The sequence below is a fragment of the Micropterus salmoides genome, unplaced genomic scaffold (genome assembly GCF_014851395.1).
Source record: "Micropterus salmoides isolate LMB-PRFRI ecotype aquatic unplaced genomic scaffold, ASM1485139v1 Ms_hic_scaffold_13, whole genome shotgun sequence".
NCBI classification, from domain to species: domain Eukaryota; kingdom Metazoa; phylum Chordata; class Actinopteri; order Centrarchiformes; family Centrarchidae; genus Micropterus; species Micropterus salmoides.
The window spans coordinates 6,742,571-6,763,118 of NW_024040374.1; the positions used below are offsets into that span (position 1 = coordinate 6,742,571).

General features: G+C 41.1%; 1 protein-coding gene across 2 annotated transcripts in view; it reads left to right on the forward strand.

Moving 5' to 3' along the window:
• LOC119900369 (glypican-5-like) overlaps positions 1-20,548 on the forward strand; it is a 57,252-nt gene that overhangs the window by 20,169 nt on the left and 16,535 nt on the right. The window contains exons 8-10 of one of the 2 annotated variants that reach the window (XM_038715243.1): positions 6,930-7,050; positions 14,375-14,516; positions 14,941-15,032. In XM_038715243.1, the coding sequence (XP_038571171.1) occupies positions 6,930-7,050; positions 14,375-14,516; positions 14,941-15,014 (337 nt within the window). In that variant the 3' untranslated portion in view covers positions 15,015-15,032. Of the gene's footprint in view, positions 1-6,929; positions 7,051-14,374; positions 14,517-14,940; positions 15,033-20,548 lie in introns of those variants that run through there. The other variant, XM_038715242.1, reaches the window with a different exon arrangement.

Consider the following 20,548-nt stretch of genomic DNA (forward strand, 5'->3'; position numbering starts at 1 on the left):
ATTATATGTAAAGTGTGTTTTAGGGTGAAGTTTTACTTAAAAAGGACAGAAAAGATGTTACACTCCGCCTGTGTTGGAGTTCAGCCAGTCTGTGCCTCTCTGACCTCTTTACATCTTCTTCTCTCTTGCATCTATCCATGCACCCATTCATTCATTAATTCAGCCATCCATTCATCTCTCCATCCTTCTATTCAGACCTCCATTCATCTCCTCCGCCCTCTGACCCACTTCACTTACAAATGTCTGTGATGGTGAGAGTGTGTGCATGTGAGAAAAAGAGAAAGGTGGCAAAACACACATAATGATGAAAAAGTCTGAGAATGCATGATAAAGGAAAGTAGATCCATTCTGTCTTCCGGGTTATGAGTTAGCATGCCGATGAAGATGATTTTGCTCCTGTTTAAGGGAAGAAAGTTCAAGACTAAGAGTAGGTTCAATTTCCTATTTCAGGATGTTTTATCATCAGAATGCACTAATGCTGAAACAATCATAAAAATAATAACTGACAGAACTAAAGTACACAACAAAAATGCAGTCCACTACTGATGTTCCCCAGAGAATATATACAATGGTAGATTCAACTACAATCTGTTTACAATATGTACAATATTCAACAACTTGAGTAAACACTGCTATCAGCTGCTAATCCAGACAAGAACATATTTAAACTGAAGCGATGGCAGGACCCAATTGGCAGCAGAGTGTCCTCCAACCACTCTTGGCCAATCCACCATATCCACCTACACTGATGGGACAGAATGTAGGTGGTACACACAGAGCAGAGCACAGAGTGAGATGACAGTGGGTCAATATGATACACACATTCAGGTAAATCTAGTATTAGAATAATCATTAAAATTAGATCATGTGGGAGGTTCAAGGCTTGTATTTTTTTTGTGATCAAAGGAGCAGAAATATTTTGAAAAAAAATAATCCCATACTGGTACACATGATCAATAGGCCATCAGGCCATATACGACACACTACAAATACAAGCCACACTTACTTACATTAAGCATATCATCCCAACATCACCATCGCCAACACGTCTATTCTTTTTCATCATAATATAGACACAATAGCTCTATCATAGGAAATTAAATTAAATTTTACTTATATAGCCAATTCATAACAAGTTATCTCAATGCTTTCAAACTCAACATATCTGTACCACATAATAAAAAAAACATTTACATCATACAATGGCATTTAACGTTCAGCTGTACTAAGCTTCCAATCCATCCTTTATCATTTAGTGTCACAGCCTTCGTCTGTAGCTAATTTACAGTGGACATGTCTTCCTTTATGAATGTCCATGATTTAAATCAAGCAGGGAGCAAATGGTGCAAATGAAATCCAGAGTGTATAATATACAGTGTAGTGGTAATTATGTCTCTGAACCCTTCATTAATTGGCTTGTGAACAAGACAAGTATAACATAATGAGAATTAACTGATATTGCGTAATTGTGCAAACAGTTACAGTTAAACATTTTTAAATATATATATATATATATATAGCAGCTATTTAGATTGGCTTAACTGTACTCTGGATGCGGCCTGTTAGAGTTGTAATGGCAGATTTACTCCAGAAGGGGGAAGCATCTAATCACCATTCTAAGTAACAAGACATTAACTCAGCTATAACCACTGAAGACCTGCCACACCCAATGTCTCGATGTATTTTGTGTATTTTTTTAATACATTTACATCTGTTTTACACCAGCCATTAATGTTCACAGAGTCATGGAAAGGCTGAGAAAAATTGTCCTGAGGGGTCTGTGTGAAGGATACAGAAAGTGAGACTAAGTGCAATTTTTCCAAACCTATCCAAACCACAGCATATCGATTCCACATTTTGTACAAGAGGTACAGGTATAAGCCTCAGGTGTGAGGATTGTGTGAATGTGTGATAGAGCTATGTAAATGACTCTACAGGAATGCAGCTAGATTTACAATTGAGGTTGTGACTCTTATAATTACACACCCCCCTCAGATCAGATCACTATCTCAGGTAATGTCATTTTCACTGTGAGTGAGTGTGTGTGTTTATGTGCATGCCACAGACGCTTTAAACATGTGCCGCAAGGTTAAAACTAATGGATCTCGGTGTGTTACAGTTATCAACCATGCAGTAACTGAGGGCAACAGCAGAGCAGCTTTGTCATTACGGTGCTGGTGATTTATGTCTGTCGTTCTCCATATCTTATTAAGTGTCACTCACAGTCACACCTCGCTGTGTCGTCTGCTGCACACTTGCTGCAATATTATCATCTGGTGTCAAAGACAGAAAATCCCGACAGCCTTTAATCTGGCCAATAGCTCATTCATAGCACTGGCAGATTCCAATACATTCAGCAGCACAGCGGGTATTAGACATGAGAAAATGCTTTAGGTGTGCAAATGCTATTGATACCTTCTTCTCCACCTAAATATAAAGCACAATCCACAAGGTGTGATTAATTACTGAAACTGATGAAGATTTACACATTTGGCAAATGATATTTCCAGGTTATTGAACAGAATGATGTTCTGTAATTTTAGCATCCTTTGAACAGAATACTGTGAGCCCTACCGTATGTCTTTTTGTCGAACAAAAATATACCAAATTGATAAAAGCAAAAGATTGGGCCACTGCCGAAGGTGCCCTTAAGCAAGGCCATGAACCCCTAACTGCTACCCAGGTGCTACACAATGGCTGCCCACTGCTCCTAATTAGGATGGGTTAAATGCAGAGAACAAACTCTGTGTGCAGTGTACTGTGTATAAATTGCATTTGGCCAATAAAAAAACACTGACCATTCATTACATTGGTGCTGAATTTAAATCTACTCATTCCTTTGAATTGAACTCAACAATACTGGAAGGCAGTCAAATTAAAATAAATAAAGCCACCACCTCTTAACCTGCAGCCTCAGTAAATCTGATGTCTGTTAAGCATTAAGTGAGAATGATATCTGTTCAGCTTTCAGCAGATGTTGCTGGCGTATTATAAGAATGTCTCCTCCTACAAACAACACATAGATGCATACAGCCAACTCTGGGTCTCTGTCCCCTTTTCAGCTTTTCACTGCTGTGTCTTTGCTCTGGAAGGGATGACCACTGTATTGCGGGTGCACTGGTGCAATGCAAAGACACTTAAAGACCCAAACACTTTATTCCACTCTGTAACTCCAAAGCCATACACAATATCTGCCTGTGATGCTTTAATAACTATTTATATTAATTACTATATTTCTTAGTGTAATTGTAAACGGGGTGTTGTGGTAAAAGAAGAGCTATGCTCAGCCAACCTTGTCTAAATTAAGGTCAAATCAATTGTCTGTCATTCACGGCTTCATTGTTACTAATGAAGACACACATTTCTACCTTTAATAAAGAGGAAATTTAAAACATGAATATGCCAGAATATTTGTGAGATGTTGACATCCTCCCTCCTCACCCTTCTCCTTTTCTGTCCTTTTCCACTCCTCTTTTCTCTCATAGCCTTTTCTATGGCCTTGCATTTTATAAATCAGTTAGGGGGGTTTACTAAACCTTTCATCACATGTAGCCCAATATCCTGTTATTACATAAGATACTCAGTCATTCTGTTTTGCACGTGTTGATACATGTAGCATCATATCCTGTTTTTATCAACTAAACTGTCTCATCCCAGACTTGCAGCAACAGCAGATTTCAGTTCCAACAGAGATTAGATGGGATGTACCGTAGGTGTTTGCTGTTCACTGGTGCATTTTTTTAATCAATGTAAGTAATTTCCATGGTGACAGTTTTGAAATGTTCCTTTTGTTTGTAATAACTTCGAGGTAGAAAACCCCTCACGTACATACAATTAAATGGCAGCAATATATTGAATGTTTTTCATGATGTTTTAAAGTGTATACATCACATTCATCTAAAATGCATGTTTTATGCTTTTATATGTCATTAACAACAACACTTTAACTAACCTTAGGCTGGAGACCTAATTTACCTGTTGAGCCACAGGTAGATTTGGTGTATCAAAGACGCTAGCAAAGCAACACAGTAGATAAAATAATCCCAGTAGAAACATCAGGTAGGTTGGACCACCGTGTTTAACTATGTATCTTTAAAGGTTACAGTTATAGCTGAAAAAGACAACAGAAATAAGATGTTAGCATAACATCAAATGATATTTCCAGGTTATTGAACAGAATGATGTTCTGTAATTTTCGCATCCTTTGAACAGAATACTGTGAGCCCTACCGTATGTCTTTTTGTCAAACAAAAATATACCAATTGATGAAAGCAAAAGATTGGGCCACTGCCGAAGGTGCCCTTAAGCAAGGCCATGAACCCCTAACTGCTACCCAGTGCTACACAATGGCTGCCTACTGTTCCTAATTAGGATGGGTTAAATGCAGAGAACAAACTCTGTGTGCAGTGTACTGTGTATAAATTGCATTTGGCCAATAAAAAAACACTGACCATTCATTACATTGGTGCTGAATTTAAATCTACTCATTCATTTGAATTGAACTCAACAATACTGAAGGCAGTCAAATTAGTTCAGTTCCAACAGAGATTAGATGGGATGTACCGTAGGAAAAAGACAACAGAAATAAGATGTTAGCATAACATCATGATCATCCGTTTTATACAAAAAAGATCATTGAGAAATTGTCTGTCTCATGAAGTCAGCTAACTTTAGACTTAAATCAGCCTTTCTGGATTTATCATTACTCACTTTGATTTGCGCAGCGCGGATATCGTCCTCTGGAACATGTTAAGATCAAAGGATTTGAGAAAACATGTAAATGGACTACCCTCTAACAAATCAACTCACTGCTCCAGTTTACACACAGTGTTCGTTGCAGGACTAAGTACGCAGAAATTACAGATATCAGATCCTTCACAGGTTGGTTCATTGTAGCCTATTGCAAGCCTGTCAAGCACATCAGAAGACGGGGCGTACAGAACATCTTTTGTGTAGTGTAATGTTTTCAGTAGCTGCTGTAGCTTCACCAAAGGCTCCAGAATGGCTGATACTCGCCTCCTCAAAAAAACTGTAATCTCATATTTAGTGAACGTAAGTAAGTAGTAAGTAAAAGTAGTAAGTTTACCTTATCACCATAGGTCATATCACAAAGTAACGAATGTAAACACAGCAATACCTGATCACAGACAGGACATCTCTCTAGTATTGAATGTCTGATGCTGAACTATAAATCAGAATTTATGCGCCAGAGTCCTATGGCAGAACATCTGTTAACCTCTTGTGTCAACCATAAATCCAACTTCAAACCAAAAAAATGTTAGTAGTATTTGCACACTGAAATGGTGCTCCCACTAATTTATGTACACGTTACAGTCACACAGACACTTATCAATTGCTTTTTCTGAAATCATTTACAATGCAGAGTTTCTCCAGTAATCCTCTTTGTATTTTTAGCAGAAACACTGTAACTGTAATAATGAATCTCATCGTGAAACATAAGAGCAAAACGGGTAGTAATTATGTTTTCCCATACCTACTATAGGCTACTGAATATGTTGAGAGTGTCGGCAGTATAAGGTTTCATTTATTTTACATAGTTCCCTTTCTGTTCTATTCTATTTATTATCATTAATGTGCTGTAGTCTATTCTCCCACTGCGTCATATTATTTTTGCCTCTCTAATGACCTAATTTTCCCATGAGGCTCTGTAGTCTCGTCATCTCTTAAATTAAACATGCAGCTCTTGATCTGTTGATGTTGTTTGCGATTGGCTCCATATTTAATGTCAACTTGCTCAAAACTGGCTCCAAGACAAAAAGACGTTGACTTAATTACTACAGGAAAAATATATGCATGAAAACATAATCTGCATGAGTATAAAACAAATCTTTGAGACTTTGTGCATCAAACAAAATTTTCTGGTGGAATCTAATTCCAGACTAGCAGGGTTAGCATGGCTCCAGTGGCTGGGGTCTTCACCACCACACCATCTCTTGGCATTAGTCAAGTCGTCTTTTTTAGATTTGGTTGACATCTACCATGTGTCTCCTCTCTGGTTCCCACAATCCTTTTCCCTTGTTGCCATAGCCAGTGTGTGTTTGTGTTTTTGAGGGTGTGGACTCAGTGGTTACTGAGTTGGTTGCTGATTGTATTAGCTAAGAAAGCTGGTTTGGAACTTGGAGACTTGGAAAAATATGACTCATGAACTGTTGTTTCTTCTCTTTTCTTTTCTCTCACTTCATCTTCATTTTGATCCACCCACTGCAACCCCCTACACAGACAAAATGATGTGATACTTGCTCATAGACCACTACAGAAACACCAATATGCAAAATGATCAAGGATCAATCTTAGTGATGACATTCATTTACCACATGCAGGCCACTCTACCCAATTTGTCATTTGTGGCCAAGTAGCCTTTTATTGTGGCCAGCCTAAGGCACACCTGTGCAATACCCATGCTGTCTGATCAGCATCTTGATATGCCACACCTGTAAAGTGGATGGATTATCTCGGCAAAGGAGAAGTGCTCACTAACGCAGATTTTGACAGATTTGTGAACAATATTTGAGAGAAATAGGGCTTTTGTGTAGAGAAAGTCTTAGATCTTGGAGTTCAGCTCATGATGAATGGGGGCAAAAACAAAAGTGTTGCGTTTATAATTTTGTACAAAATCACCAGCTGTACTGGCTGTACTGCCAGAAGATTAACTCATGTCACCGTACTTGCCTCAAGTGACTCCTCTGCTGAATAAAAGTCTGTTTCTATGTTTTTTTGCCATGAATAAACACATTTTACTGTGTGTGTGTGTGTGTGTGTGTGTGTGTCTGCACATGAAGTGAATCACTACACTCTGACTGAACACATTAGTATAGTGACTGTGCGAAAACTGGGGCAGGAGATCAGCACACACTCAGAACTGGAACAGAAAGTACTGTATGTCTCTCTCTTGTTATGTCTTTCTGTAGTTATGCAGGTCGTGTGGTGGGCAGCAGTTTAAAAGCCCAAAGGGAGAACCCAGAGATGACGGCCCGTAATACAGATCCTGTCCTGAAGGGGGCGAAACAGCGGCTGGAGCAGCTAACACAGGTACACGTGAAAATAAAAATAGTTGGCACACCTTTCTCACTATTTCGTATTCTCAAACCATGTAATAATTTTGCTTGCTTTCATTGAGATATTGATGTCTTGATTGTATAAAATTGATTGATGATTGTGGTCCCCAGATGACGATTCTTGATTTTTTTTGGTGACCTCATGGCCTATCATCTTGTGCCACCATTTGTTTTGAATTCCACCTTAACCAATACATTGGCCCATGACAAGGTGTTGATCCTTAATATCCCTATCTATGTATGTAATATCTTGCAAATGAATGGTTTCCTAAAAGATGACTCCTATTGTTTTTGGGGATCCCATGACCTTTCTTCACATCTTGGTGTTTCTTCAAAGTGTGATGTATGTGTGATATGCAGTTGCTAAAACTGGCTGCAGGGGCCTGTGTATGTGTCTGTGTGTGTGGGTGTGTGTTATGTGTCCTCATCTTCATCTGACTCTCAATCATCTGTTATCGCCTCATGTGTGAGACACTGCTTAATCCAATAAATTTAAATGTCAGCACTCTAATGGGAATGTAGATAATAACATGCAATAATGAATTAATTAATTCAACAATTAATCTGGATTCATGTAGCACTTTCAAAGCTGGACAGCATGGTAATATGGTCATATGATTTGCATGGATAATTCATAAAACCATATAAATAAGATCCCATAAAATCATACATCAAGGTTATTGTGTTTGAGACACTTAAGAGACAGTAAGACAGGAAGCCAGACAAGTAAACACATAATGGGGAACAGTAACCTAACAAACAACCAAAGAAAAAATAGAGGAACAGCATGTCAGGCATTAAATATTGAAGCTGGCTTTTCATAGTTTTCAGTCATGTGATATGCGTGGTAATCGTTATGTACAGCCCTAATAACGTTACAGCATCCGCTGCGGCATTTCTACCATTAAAAACCGGCAGGTCCCTGCCACAGCTCGACTGCGGTAATGTCTCACCTACCAACACAGCCCAGGCTTGTCTCCTCCTCGATTGGTGCATCCGACAGCACAACAACCATCCAGCATTTTGGCAACGCAAAAGTAACAAACTCAAAGTAACAGTGTATCACTTGCTTCCTGGTTGGCAGGCAGCGGAAAATAACGCTTTTTGGGGTTTTTTTGTCCTCCAAGGGAGCGTTTTCCTTGGAATGTGACGTCACGTGAAAACTATGAATATTCTATATTTTTAAATGTCACCCAGGGCAAAAGTGTGGCTCATTGATGTTTTAAAAACAAATTTGATCAATAATGGAGGTGTTGGGCAAAGATGAATAAAATATATCAGGCTTTGGCAAGATGGGGATCAATTCATTCATTCAGTCTGGTCTTTTCATGCAATTTGTTGATAATAGTAGAGGATCATCATTTACAGTAATATTCCTTTTAGCCATAACCATTAAACTGATTTCAGAGTGTATGCTTTTCAATTGGATTGATACTTCTGCATTAAGGGGTTGCATACACAGGCTCCACATGGTAAAGGCGTCTACACTGCAGACCTTCTGCTCACCATAACTTCCAGCTCACTATCAAAGTGAAACAACGTAAATACGGTGACAATATGGAATAGTTCCAAATTCAGTACCAATTGAATGAAACAAGGCAGACAGTTGGTGTCAGCAATATAATTAAAGCACAGTATGGCCTGATCATGAATGATACATCAGTGTAGTATTGCTGTGGTGATATCAATGGATAAAATCGGACGTTGAACTATAAATCAAAACCTACACCAGCAGGACTGACTGTGTAATAATAAGGTCAAGACTGGAAAATGTAGTTTGTGAAGAAAACCAGATCAATTCTGTTAATGTAAGTGTTGTTGGTGTTTATGGAATATTCATGGGAAATCATGGGATGGGACATGCTAAGGGTTATTTTTCTCTTTTTGCTGTTGAAGCTTTTTCTGTGCTCCATCTAATTTTGGTGGTGAGTCCATTAATCATTTTGCATTTACATGGGGAAAATGCAAGTCAGCATCTCCCTCGCCATATACAAAACACACACCACACATGCACCATGTAATCCTTTTATGTTTGAGATCCACTCTCTCAGGCCTGTGAATTCTGTCTAACCTGTACATGTCCAGAACACTGAATCTTCTACCATGAACAAATGCACACCAACACACACTTTTAGATACATGTTTTTGGATTTGTAACACATGCTCCATGGATGGATGGTGGTTAAATGTGATCAGGCCACAACATGAACTAAAAAGAAAAGTATAATGTTACACCGCTCATCTGAATTTCAAACAATTCTCACCTCCAGTATTTCAGTATTTCCATATTTTTGATAAATTGAGAGAAATTCAAGTCTGTGTACACAAACAAACCCTATGTGTGAGTACACACTGCGAACTGTTATTGTCCTTTGAACAAGTTTAAAGTCACCTTTGGGGTCCGGGCTTTGCGTCTTTCATGTTAGCTGCCCCAGTGCTTTCTCTATCTGAGGCACACACATATGAATAATTATTAGAGCCTGTCATGTGTGCCGTTTACACACTCACACAGCTAGGATGAGAGCAGGAACAAAATATGAAGCGTGTCAAAGAAGCATCCTTGGAATTTTAATTATTTCATCATCCGTGTTTTGGAGGTCTGTCTTTCTTTCTTTCAGTCTCTTCTTATCTTTCTGTCCCAATTGTGTATTACCTGTTAATTAGACCTCTGCAGCAGTGGGCTGTGTTTCACACAGTCTTTGCCCTCTAATAGGATTCTATTTGTGTAACCGCTCGCTTATCCTTGCAATTAAAATGTGTATGTACATGCTCAGCCAGTGGTCCCACCCCTACTCATCCACTTTGTTTCTTAAGTGACAGCAGATGGCAACACAACAAAGGATGGCTTCATTAAGAGACTGCTCTTTCTGCTCTGCCTTGGTCTCACCCAGTATCCACAGGAATGACATTTATATTGGTGGATCATGTAGCAGTCTACATCCAATCCATGACAGTCAGTGACAATATAGAAAGTAGGGGGTTTGGCATGTCTGAATTTCATTCAGGAGATCAAGTTCCTGTTTCATCATTCATAATTTTTGTAAAATGCTAAAGAAAAAAAGATAAGACCAAAAGTCCTCACCAACACTATCTGTAATTTTAAATTCAGATTGGATAGGACAGATCACTCTTGAGCTGCCACCCTTGAATAATTTTACTTGTAGGCCTATTGGTTTCACTGGAGTTTTATTACCATATGACCTAAATTCTGTATATATTCCTTTCCACATGACTAAGAAAACACAGTCCTGGTGGAAACATTGCTGTAATGTATTTTTGTCCTCCCTCAGCCCTCATTTGCAGTCCGATGACATGATGGTGAATCACTACACAGAGTGGAGTCTGTCTGCACGTCCCTTCGGACATGCTGTCATATAATAACCTTGGTTCCCCTTGTTTCCACTGCTGCCCATTGCCTACTGTACAGTGGAGGCCAGATGTCCCTCTTTATGTATCCAACTCGCATCTATCTAGCAGGGAATCTCACCCCAAAACATAGGTAGAGAATATCACCAATTGCTATTTTAAAAAAATTTAAAACAAAAATACAATAATATACATAACTTCCACTTTTTGATTGCTTACTGCAAATATGAAGCAACAGTGTAGGTTTAAATAAAATGCACATTAATATTAATAAAAGCAAGTTACAGCCCCGTTTGTAAAGCACACAGAAGTCTTTTTACATGTTATCATTGTTGCAGTCAATCAATATACATGTATAGTGCAGTATAATAATGTGTAGGTCTACTACTGCACTTATTCAGGGTCAAACTGTAAAGATAAAAATGTATAGAATTTGCTTACTCAGTCAGTATGTGCATATCACATGGTGCACCACAATATATAGTAACAGCTTATATCATATGCTCTTGTGTTAAATAGAATAGTGAATTGTTTTTATCTTATTTTACCAATAAGGTGGTGTCAATCAGAGCCTCTATTACCCCCACTGCCTCTTACTCAGAGGTTCCTCACCAGCAACAAGAGAGTTTTAACCAGTTTTATCCCATCGACTTGTCTGAGCTTTTAAAAACAGTATCACAAATGAGAGTGTCCTCCAGCCCACTTGATGTAATACCTACAAAATTTTTACTGAAAGTAATAGATTCTGTTGGGCCCCATTTGATTTTCAACAGCTCCCTATCTACTGGTTGTGTCCCTGATTATTTTAAAACGGCTTGCGTGAACCCACTTTTAAAGAAACCTGGTTTAGATCCCTCCCTCCCACATAATTTTAGACCAATTTCAAAACTGCCTTTTATTGCAAAGATTCTAGAAAGAATTGTGTCCAAACAGCTGCTCACTGTACTGGAAAATAAAAAATTATTTGAGTTTCAGTCTGGTTTTAGGAAGTACCACAGCACTGAGACTGCCTTGCTTAAAGTCACCAATGACCTTTTAATGTCTGCTGATGAAGGTATGTGCTCAGTCCTTGTACTCCTGGACCTTAGCGCTGCTTTTGACACCATTGATCACAACATCATGTTAGACAGACTGAGGCACTGGGTGGGGATCTCTGGTACTGCCCTAGAATGGTTTTCATCCTACCTGTCAAATAGGAAGTTTTGTGTGTCTGTAAACAACTGTGTCTCCTCATTCTGTACAGTTAAATATGGTGTGCCTCAGGGGTCGGTCTTAGGACCCATTTTGTTTTCCTTGTATCTGCTTCCCCTTGGACATATTATCCATAAACATGGCATTTCTTTTCATATTTATGCTGATGACACACAAATATACTTGCCCGTCAGATCCACAGACCCTGGAATGCTGAGTTCACTTAACAATTGCCTTTGTGAAGTTAAAAAATGGATGTCAAATAATTTCCTCCAGCTGAACTCAGACAAAACAGAAATCCTGGTCATTGGGTCTCAGCAGATGGCAAATCAAATACTGCCATCTGCTGGTTCCCTAGTAAATCACATTAAGCCTGTGGCAAAGAATCTTGGTGTTTGGTTTGATAGTAATTTAAATTTCGAGCAGCACACCAAAAAGCTTGTTCAATCATGTTTTTATCAACTTAGAAATATAGCTAAAATTCGATCTATGTTAACTTTTAAGGACACCGAGACCATTTTACACACCTTCGTCTCATCACGCCTGGATTATTGCAACAGCCTTTTCACCTGTTTAACCCAAAAATCTATTGATTGACTCCAGACTGTCCAGAACTCAGCTGCCAGGCTTTTAACCAGAACAAAGAAATATGACCACATTACTCCTATTTTAGCTTCATTACACTGGCTCCCAGTATGTTTTAGAATTGACTTTAAAATTCTATTGATCACTTTTAAAGCTCTTCATGGCCTCTCGCCTTGTTATATTTCTGAACTTTTAGTCCCATACACACCAGCACGTACCTTGAGATCCTCGGGCAGAGGTCTGTTGTCTGTTCCAGAGTCTCCACTGAAAACTAAAGGGGACAGAGCGTTTGCTGTCAGGGCCCCGAGGCTCTGGAACAGCCTGCCCGAGGAAATCAGGTCGGCTGAGTCAGTGAACTCTTTTAAGTCCCTTCTTAAAACATACTTTTATAGGAGAGCCTTTCCCGATCTTATTTGACTTTATTTTATCCCTTTTATTTTATTGTATTTTACTAATTTATATTAATTTTTCATGCTCTTATCTTTTTTTTTTTGTATTATTCTTTACACTTGTTAAAGCACTTTGTAACTTGTTTTTGAAAAGTGCTCTACAAATAAGGATTATTATTATTTTTATAATATTTTATTTGCAAGGCCAAATATAATAATTATCATGTCATAGCATATCATTATCATATCATAAGACATTTTTTAAAACTAGAAAGTAAAATGGATTTTGGCTGTCAAGCAATAAGCATCTTAGGCGGGGAAGCAATTTTAAAACTACTCTTACCCTGCATGACAATGACAATGAATAGAAAATCCAAAACAGTTGGCTCTCAGTTTGGCCTTTATAGTATTTAATTTGCCAGAAATTTTACCAGTGTAACATAATATAAATCATTATGATAGATGTTGAAATCTAATATAGAAATGTTATCTTAAGGGGAAATAACATAAAATGTCAGCACAATATATCTTTTTGTTTTTTAAAACTAGTGGCTCTTTCTTATCTCTGTCCTCAGCTGGAATTCATATATTACCCACCTTAACTCAATACACAATACACATTTATCATACTGTGAACTAATTATATGTTCCTGTCACTGTTAAATGTGAAATCTCCAATTTTGGTGTTACATAGTTTCTTACTTGAACAAAAAGTTTGTGTTGTCCTTTTATGAGTTAATTAAACTACAACCATTGATTGAAACAAGGCCAAAACCCAATATCTGACTTAAAAACTGGCTGGATGTTTTTCTTTCCATCATTAGTTGAGACATAAGGTTTTCACCCAGCATCACAATTATGCAACATGCCACAGCATCAACGCTGTGACTGACCAGTAGATAATATGGATTTACGCAGAGACAGAATGGCCTCAATTACCCTTTAGTCTGATCTCTGACGTGTGTGTGTGTGTGTGTGTGTGTGTGTGTGTGTGTTTGTGGTTTTTTTCTTGTTCTTTATTATTATTATTTTTTTACATTTTTCTGTGTTTGTGCAGGGACGTTTTTGTGGCCATTCGGTACCTTTAGGTGGCAAAATATAACAGAAAACATCATGTTTGCAATGTTTGTGATTTGTGAGTTTATTCTTCTTGGCATTCACTGTAAATCATTCTAAGGTCAGCTAAATGCCTAAAATGTAAACTCAGTCTAGGCTATAGCCTCGTTAGCAGCTCTGTGAGGCTATACATAGGCATAGTAGTGCTTTGAGCTGAATGCTAACACCAGCATGACAACATGCTTACAGTGACGTGCTGATGTTTCACCAGTAATATTTACCACGTTCACAATCTCAGTTAAGCCTTTTAGCGTGCTGAAATTACCTAATTAGCACTACACACAAAGTACAGCTGAGGCTGATAGGAATATTATTAGTTTTGCATTTATTTAGTAACTGACCAAAGTATTAGACAAATTGCAATTTTGACCTGATAAATGTGCTAGATGAGAAGTCAGTGGCTCACCAAAGTGATAACAGTTTATCTTGAGGCGGACTTCAATGTCTGTTAACGGCAATCCATCTAATAGTCATTTTAGTCAAAACCACATGCCAACCTCATGGCAGCACTAAAGGAAAAATCAGGGGATCACTAAAGACTTTAAGATTCATCCTTTGGTGACCATAAATGTACTATGTAAATATGAGTGTTTGTGTGTGTATTGAATTGTAATTTGTATGGACATTTGTATGTGTGTGTGTTTTATGTAGGAGCTGTTAGTGGAGCTCGGCTGGGCAAGTAAAACCAGAGGAAAGTTGGAGGAAGAGGAGGGAGGGAGCGCGCAGACAGAGAGAGGCAGCGGAGATGACTGTGATGATGAAGATGGCTGTGAAGCATCTGGTGAGGAGAACGGTGAGTCATGCACACACACACGCACACACACACATGTAGACAAGCTTACACACAAAAATAGAGAAACAAACATTAGCAAACATACACCCACTCATATATACACACAAATTGATGCACACTTGCAAGCTCATCTTGTGCTTGTGCAAATATAGGGTGTTCATACATAACACATCAGTGTATATATATATATCCTATATATACACACACACACACACACACACATCATAAATAAAAGACAACACACGCACACACACACAGTTCATCAGCATGGTGGAGGTTTTAAAATGCTGTAGTCTCCACATATCTTGTGCCAGCAGGGAAATGCCCAGAGGGAGGGATAGCACTGAGAGATGGATTCAACTATGTTCCCCTCTCTCTCTCTCCCCCCTTCTTTTTCCATCTCTCTTTCTGATGGTCTCAGCAGTTTGTTTCCTCCTCGGCTGGGATAAAGGATGCACTAACAACCAGGTCACCCCAAAAGCAGAGATGCAAAAATAAACTGTAATTATTCATTTATTTCTTGACTTATGCATCATGCTTATTCGTATACATGTGTGTCACAGGGAGATCTGTGGACACCTATTAGCTTTGAGGCAATCGCACAAAGCAAATTTAGATAACATTTCCTATAATTTTAATTGTTAATGGGAAAATTTTGTTCTACATTGAGGTTATTAACCAAATGTAAGGTGTTGTGTCCTTGACATTAACATTTTAGTGTCCAGTGTTTCCTCTGCAGATCCACCTGCAATATGGGGATGATGTATCCAAAAAATAAGTGGGTTCTTTAATTGTACTACCCTTATCAATGTGAGAAGTCTATTTTAGAGCACTGTATAGTCTTGGGTTGTTAAAATGTAAAATCCTCTGATGCTGGGGAAGAGGTAAAGGGCCTGTGATGTTGCTAAGTGAAATGGCTTCAACAAGTCAGTCAGCTGTTGACATTTGAATGGGGTAAATAAATGCAAAACATCTTTTTGAGTGGGCAGTTTTTAGGTGGAGTTTCCAAAAACTCCTCTGCTTTGTAGAGGTTTGTAAAATATGAGAGGAATTTGAATTTTAACCAATAAGCACTGAAGCACTTGGTTTCAAATATGAAGTATTTCGAAGTGAAAAGAGCACTTCAGCATTTTGTCAGAAATCAATCTCATCTCCAACCAAAGGCCTGACGGACATACAGTCCTCAAAGGCAGCTCACATATCGCAGCTCTTACAGAAAGCTTTACTGTATGTGTCTATCTTTAGCTGAAAAAAAGTTGATAAACCAGTCAACATACAGTACGAGAAAACCTGGTCACCTGTGGTGATGGACACCCAAGTGGTTTGTGACAGGAGTCTCTATGGTTGTATTGGTGATGGACAAGGTCAGTTATTCTATGGTCGTATAGGTGATGGACCAGGTCAGTTATTTTCAGGTCAAACCAATAACGTCATAATATTGTTTGTTGGTGGTGTTTTATGTAGTTTTTACTGTATAGAATGGAACTTGTACTGGGATATAATAGAATAGGTTTTATTGTTGGAGGCGTTTTTGCTTCACAGGATTGATTGTCATAATTTACAAGACCAAGGCTCATTCTTCTGCATCATCTCCTTCTCAGAGGTCAGGTCACCCTCATGATCACAACATGCCAGTGATGTCATAGGGTGATGGGATCCCTGAGGGCAGGATGTAATAGGGTCAAAGGTCATCGTCACATTAATTATCTCTGCACTACCCTCATCATTACTAGAGTCATAAGTGCATATCCAACAGTGACACAAAGCACGAGTGTAGCTTGTTCGTCCTCTATGACACTAAACTGTATGTCAGTGGTTCCCAACCCCTGGGCCATGGACTGGTATCCAGGGTTGGGGAGTAACAGATTACATGTAACAGCGTTACGTAATCAGGACACAAAAATAAAGTAACTGTATTCTGTATAAATAAAGACTTATTCAGATTATACGTACATTTTGTAATAATGGGGATTACACATAGGGATTACTTTAAGGACAAAGTTTCCATTAAACGGAAAGCAGATTGCTATTTGCTAATTACGTGTTTCCTGTAAAAACACACAGCTAGTGAGGGGTTTGTCGCAGATATTGATTGCCAGTATAGCCAGTAGTTGAATGTGGTTACGCCCCCTCCCATTCATGCAGACCCTGTGTGGGTCAGGAAATATTTTCTATCAAACATGATCCAGTTTGCGTAAAATCAGTGAATAGGTGTGCTTTCGTCCAGCAATCTGTGGTGCCCGGTCCTAGAAACACTATTTTTCAGCAGTCATAAAAATTAAAAAAGTTTTTCATTGGACACTAAATGAATGCAGGCCCCCCACTGCAGGATGATTCATCAACATTTTAAAATAATTTTCCAGGAAATGACACACTCTAAAATGTCTTCAATAATACCTACAAAACAAATTTTTTTTGTCATTGATGGGCCAGATCCTGTTGTATGAGTTATAGGCCTAGTGCAAGGCATCATATAAAAACATTAATCCTAAACATCGATTTAGATTTCATGGGAATGGGACATTTTATAATTGTATGTTTCTCTAAAAATACACTGAGTGACAACGCATCTTGTCTTTATTTGCATATTTGGTATTGAAATAACTAAAAGTAATCAGGTTACATTACTTTTATTTTCTGGTAGTTGGATTACATTACTGATTACAATTTTTAACAAGTAATTAGTAATTGGACCGGATTTCCGGAACGCCACCCTCTGGAGCGGAGCTTCAGGAATAATAATAATATGTTCTACTCCCGCTACTTCCTGGTCAGGAAGAAGACGGGCGGTGCGAGGCCCATCCTGGACCTGTCACTGTTCAACACGGCGATTATGGTGAGACCTTTTCGCATGTTAACAGTAAAACAGTTGATGGAGTGTGTGCGCCAGGGAGACTGGCTCTCTTCCATCGACCTGAACGACGCGTACTTTCATGTGTTCGTCATTCCCGGACACAGGAAGTTCTGCAGTTTTCATTCCAGGGCGCCCAGTACCAATACAACCGCCTGACCTTCGGTTACTCCCTGGCCCCGCGCACTTTTTCCAAGTGTGTCGAGACGACCCTGGAGCCGCTGCGGCGGTCTGGCATCAGGGTCCTATTTTACCTGGACGACCTGCTGCTGCTGGCGCCGTCCCGGGACAAAGCGGTGGTGCAGACGGCCCAGCTAGTCGCACACCTGTCTTACCTGGGCTTCATGGTGAACTGGAAGAAGAGTGCTCCTCTCCCCTCCCAGAGACTCACCTACCTTGGCGTGGTACTGGACTCCTCTCTCCGGAGAGCGCGGATGCTCTGATGGAGCTGCTCCACCATATTGCGGCGGTGGCACCTCTGTCGGTCCTGAGGCTCCTGGGCCTCATGTCGGCGGCTCATGTGGTGGTTCCCCTGGGCCTTCTCCACATGAGGAGGCTGCAGCGGTGGTTCATCCACCTGCGTGTCGACCCGGTGAGACAGACGGCGCCGCGTCTCCGTTCCCCTGTCTGTGGCCCTGGATCTGGCCAACTGGCGGGACCCCCTCTCTTTCTCTCAGTCGGGGTCCCCTTGGGCAGGGTCACGTCCCACATCTCGGTCTTCACAGACGCCTCCCTGAAGGGCTGGGGCGGGACCTGCCTCTCTCAGGTGGTGGGCAGTCTGTGGCAGGGCCGCAGGCCTCTCCATCTAAACGCACCAACAACAGGGCTGCAGCTGCCTACATGAACCGCCAGGGCCTGTTTGCCAACAAGGAGAACGCTCAGTGCGCCCTTTGGTTTTCACAGAGCCCGTAGGATGCCCCCCCGCTGGGGGTGGATGCCTTCGCTCACCCCCTTTGGCCTCCCCGGCTGCTGTATGCCTTCCCACCGGTGCGGCTGATCCCGCGCCTCCTGGATCGCCTGCAGTTTTCATCTTTGCCGGTGATTCTGGTGGCCCCGGAGCGCATTAGCGCGTCCTTGCTGCCCCGCCAGGACGCTCTCTCTCAGGCAAGGTGTACGATCAGGAGTTACCCGCTGCTCGACCAGCCTCTCTGGGTCTGGCCGCTGACAGGCGACGCCTGGAGGGATTAGGTCTCTCCCGTGAGGTGGTTCGCACCATCCAAGAGTCGAGAGCCGCCTCCACTCAGTCCTCTTACTTCTCTAAGTGGTTGGCTTTCCAGCGCTGGGTCTGGACCAGGGGACGGATCCGGTCGCCTGTCCGCTCCCGGCGGTGCTTTCGTTCCTCCAGCTGCTCATGGACAGGGGCTGGCGTTCAGTACTGTTAAACCTACACTGCCACCTAAACTGCCACCATTACCATTTCGTCCTGTCACGAGTGCTTCGGGTACAGGACTGTGCTCTCCCACCCCCTGGTGAAGCGCTTCCTTAGAGGGGTGCGAAGGCGCAGGCCAGTGACGCGACCTGTTGCCCCACAGTGGGATTTGGCGCTGGTTGTACATGCGTTAACCCAAGCCCCGTATGAGCCTTTGAAGACGGCGGACCCGAGATTCCTTTCAGCTAAGATCGCCTTGCTCCTGGCTCTTACATCGGCCAAGAGGGTCAGCGGTCTGGCTGCCCTCTCAAAGAGGCTCCGTCGTGGCTCAGGATTCAGCGCGACTCAGCGTGACAGCAGCTTGGCTATCCTGCGCCCTAACCCGACGTTCATGCCTAAAAGCTTTACAAGCTCCTTTCGGTCGTGGGTCATCACCCTCTCTGGCTTTTTTCCTTCCCCCCCATGGGTCGGCAGAGGACGCCACGTCCCACCTCCTCTGCCCGGTGCGAGCACTGTCCTGCTATGTGGCGCGCACGGCCGCCTGGCGCCGTTCGCAGTGTCTGTTTGTGCACTACAGGGAGCAGTCCGAGGGACCTCCCGTTGGTGCAGCACCTGTCTCACTGGCTGTGCGATGCCATTTCCCAGGCTTACGTGTCTGCCGGGGAGTCTCCCCCGAATGGCATCAGAGCGCACTCCATGAGGGGCGTCCTCCTCAGTGGCATTGTACGGTGGGATGACAGTGGACGATCTGCACAGCGGCCTGCTTGTCGTCCCCATGCTCTTTCGTCCGTTTCTACCTGTGGGATGTCTCCCGTCTCTCTCTGACTCACTCAGTCAGTGAGTGTTTTGGCTGAGTGATCCTCCTTGTGAGTGTGCGGTGCGCCCACTCCCACGGGACGGTGTGGGGGGCGGCCGCTGCTTATGTGGCCCTGCCTTGTGCGCAGCTGATGTGGTTGCTGTCGTGACCCCACCTGCGTCTGTACAGCTGCGGGGTCCCCGACCCAGTTTCCCGACTTACGAATCGGTCACCCGCCGACACCAATGCAGCGGTCAGCGGGTGACTGGGTGGCTCATTATGGCTCTGGGCAGGTGAGTTGTGATTGGTTCTGTTGGGTTGGTTGCAGGTTGTGTTTGATTTTTAATTTTAGGCCTGTGCAGAACCCTAATGGGGTTTGCCAACTGTTCCAACTACCAAACAACAAAAAAGCCTTGAGACAGTATGAGAGTTTCTTCAGAGCAGGTAGGAGAGATAAAAGCCCCAACGCATGTATCCTATTGTCTTAAATGTGCTCTGATGTAGTTATGTAAAGACTGCTATTGAAGTTCAGGGATTTGATGTAGCCGTGGGCTAGTGTCATCTTTGTATCAAAGTTATGACATTTACTAAAGTATCCAAAATAAGACCATTGAGTTAAATCAAAGAAGAACAAAGCTGTATTTAAGACTTATTCTTACGCTATAAACTTTTGGTGATAGTTCAACTTTTCTTCATTGAGAGAATTAAAAACCACAGTATTTCACTGCAAATGGTAAGCAATAATAATTTAAAATTTGATTTATTCACATAATTCAGTCAAGATTTAAAAAAACAAAAACCATTATGTGCACATCAGGATTATTTTTAAAACATCACAACACATTCACCGTTAAAAGACCTCTAGTATGAATTGAAGACTCTGTTCATGACAAAATATAACATTTATGCCACCCACATGTTTGTCTTCATATACTGCATCACCCCCTTATTTAACAGCTCTAAAAGTATGGCATTTGTTGGTACATTTGTTGTACCCTTTAGACTAACCTTGATGT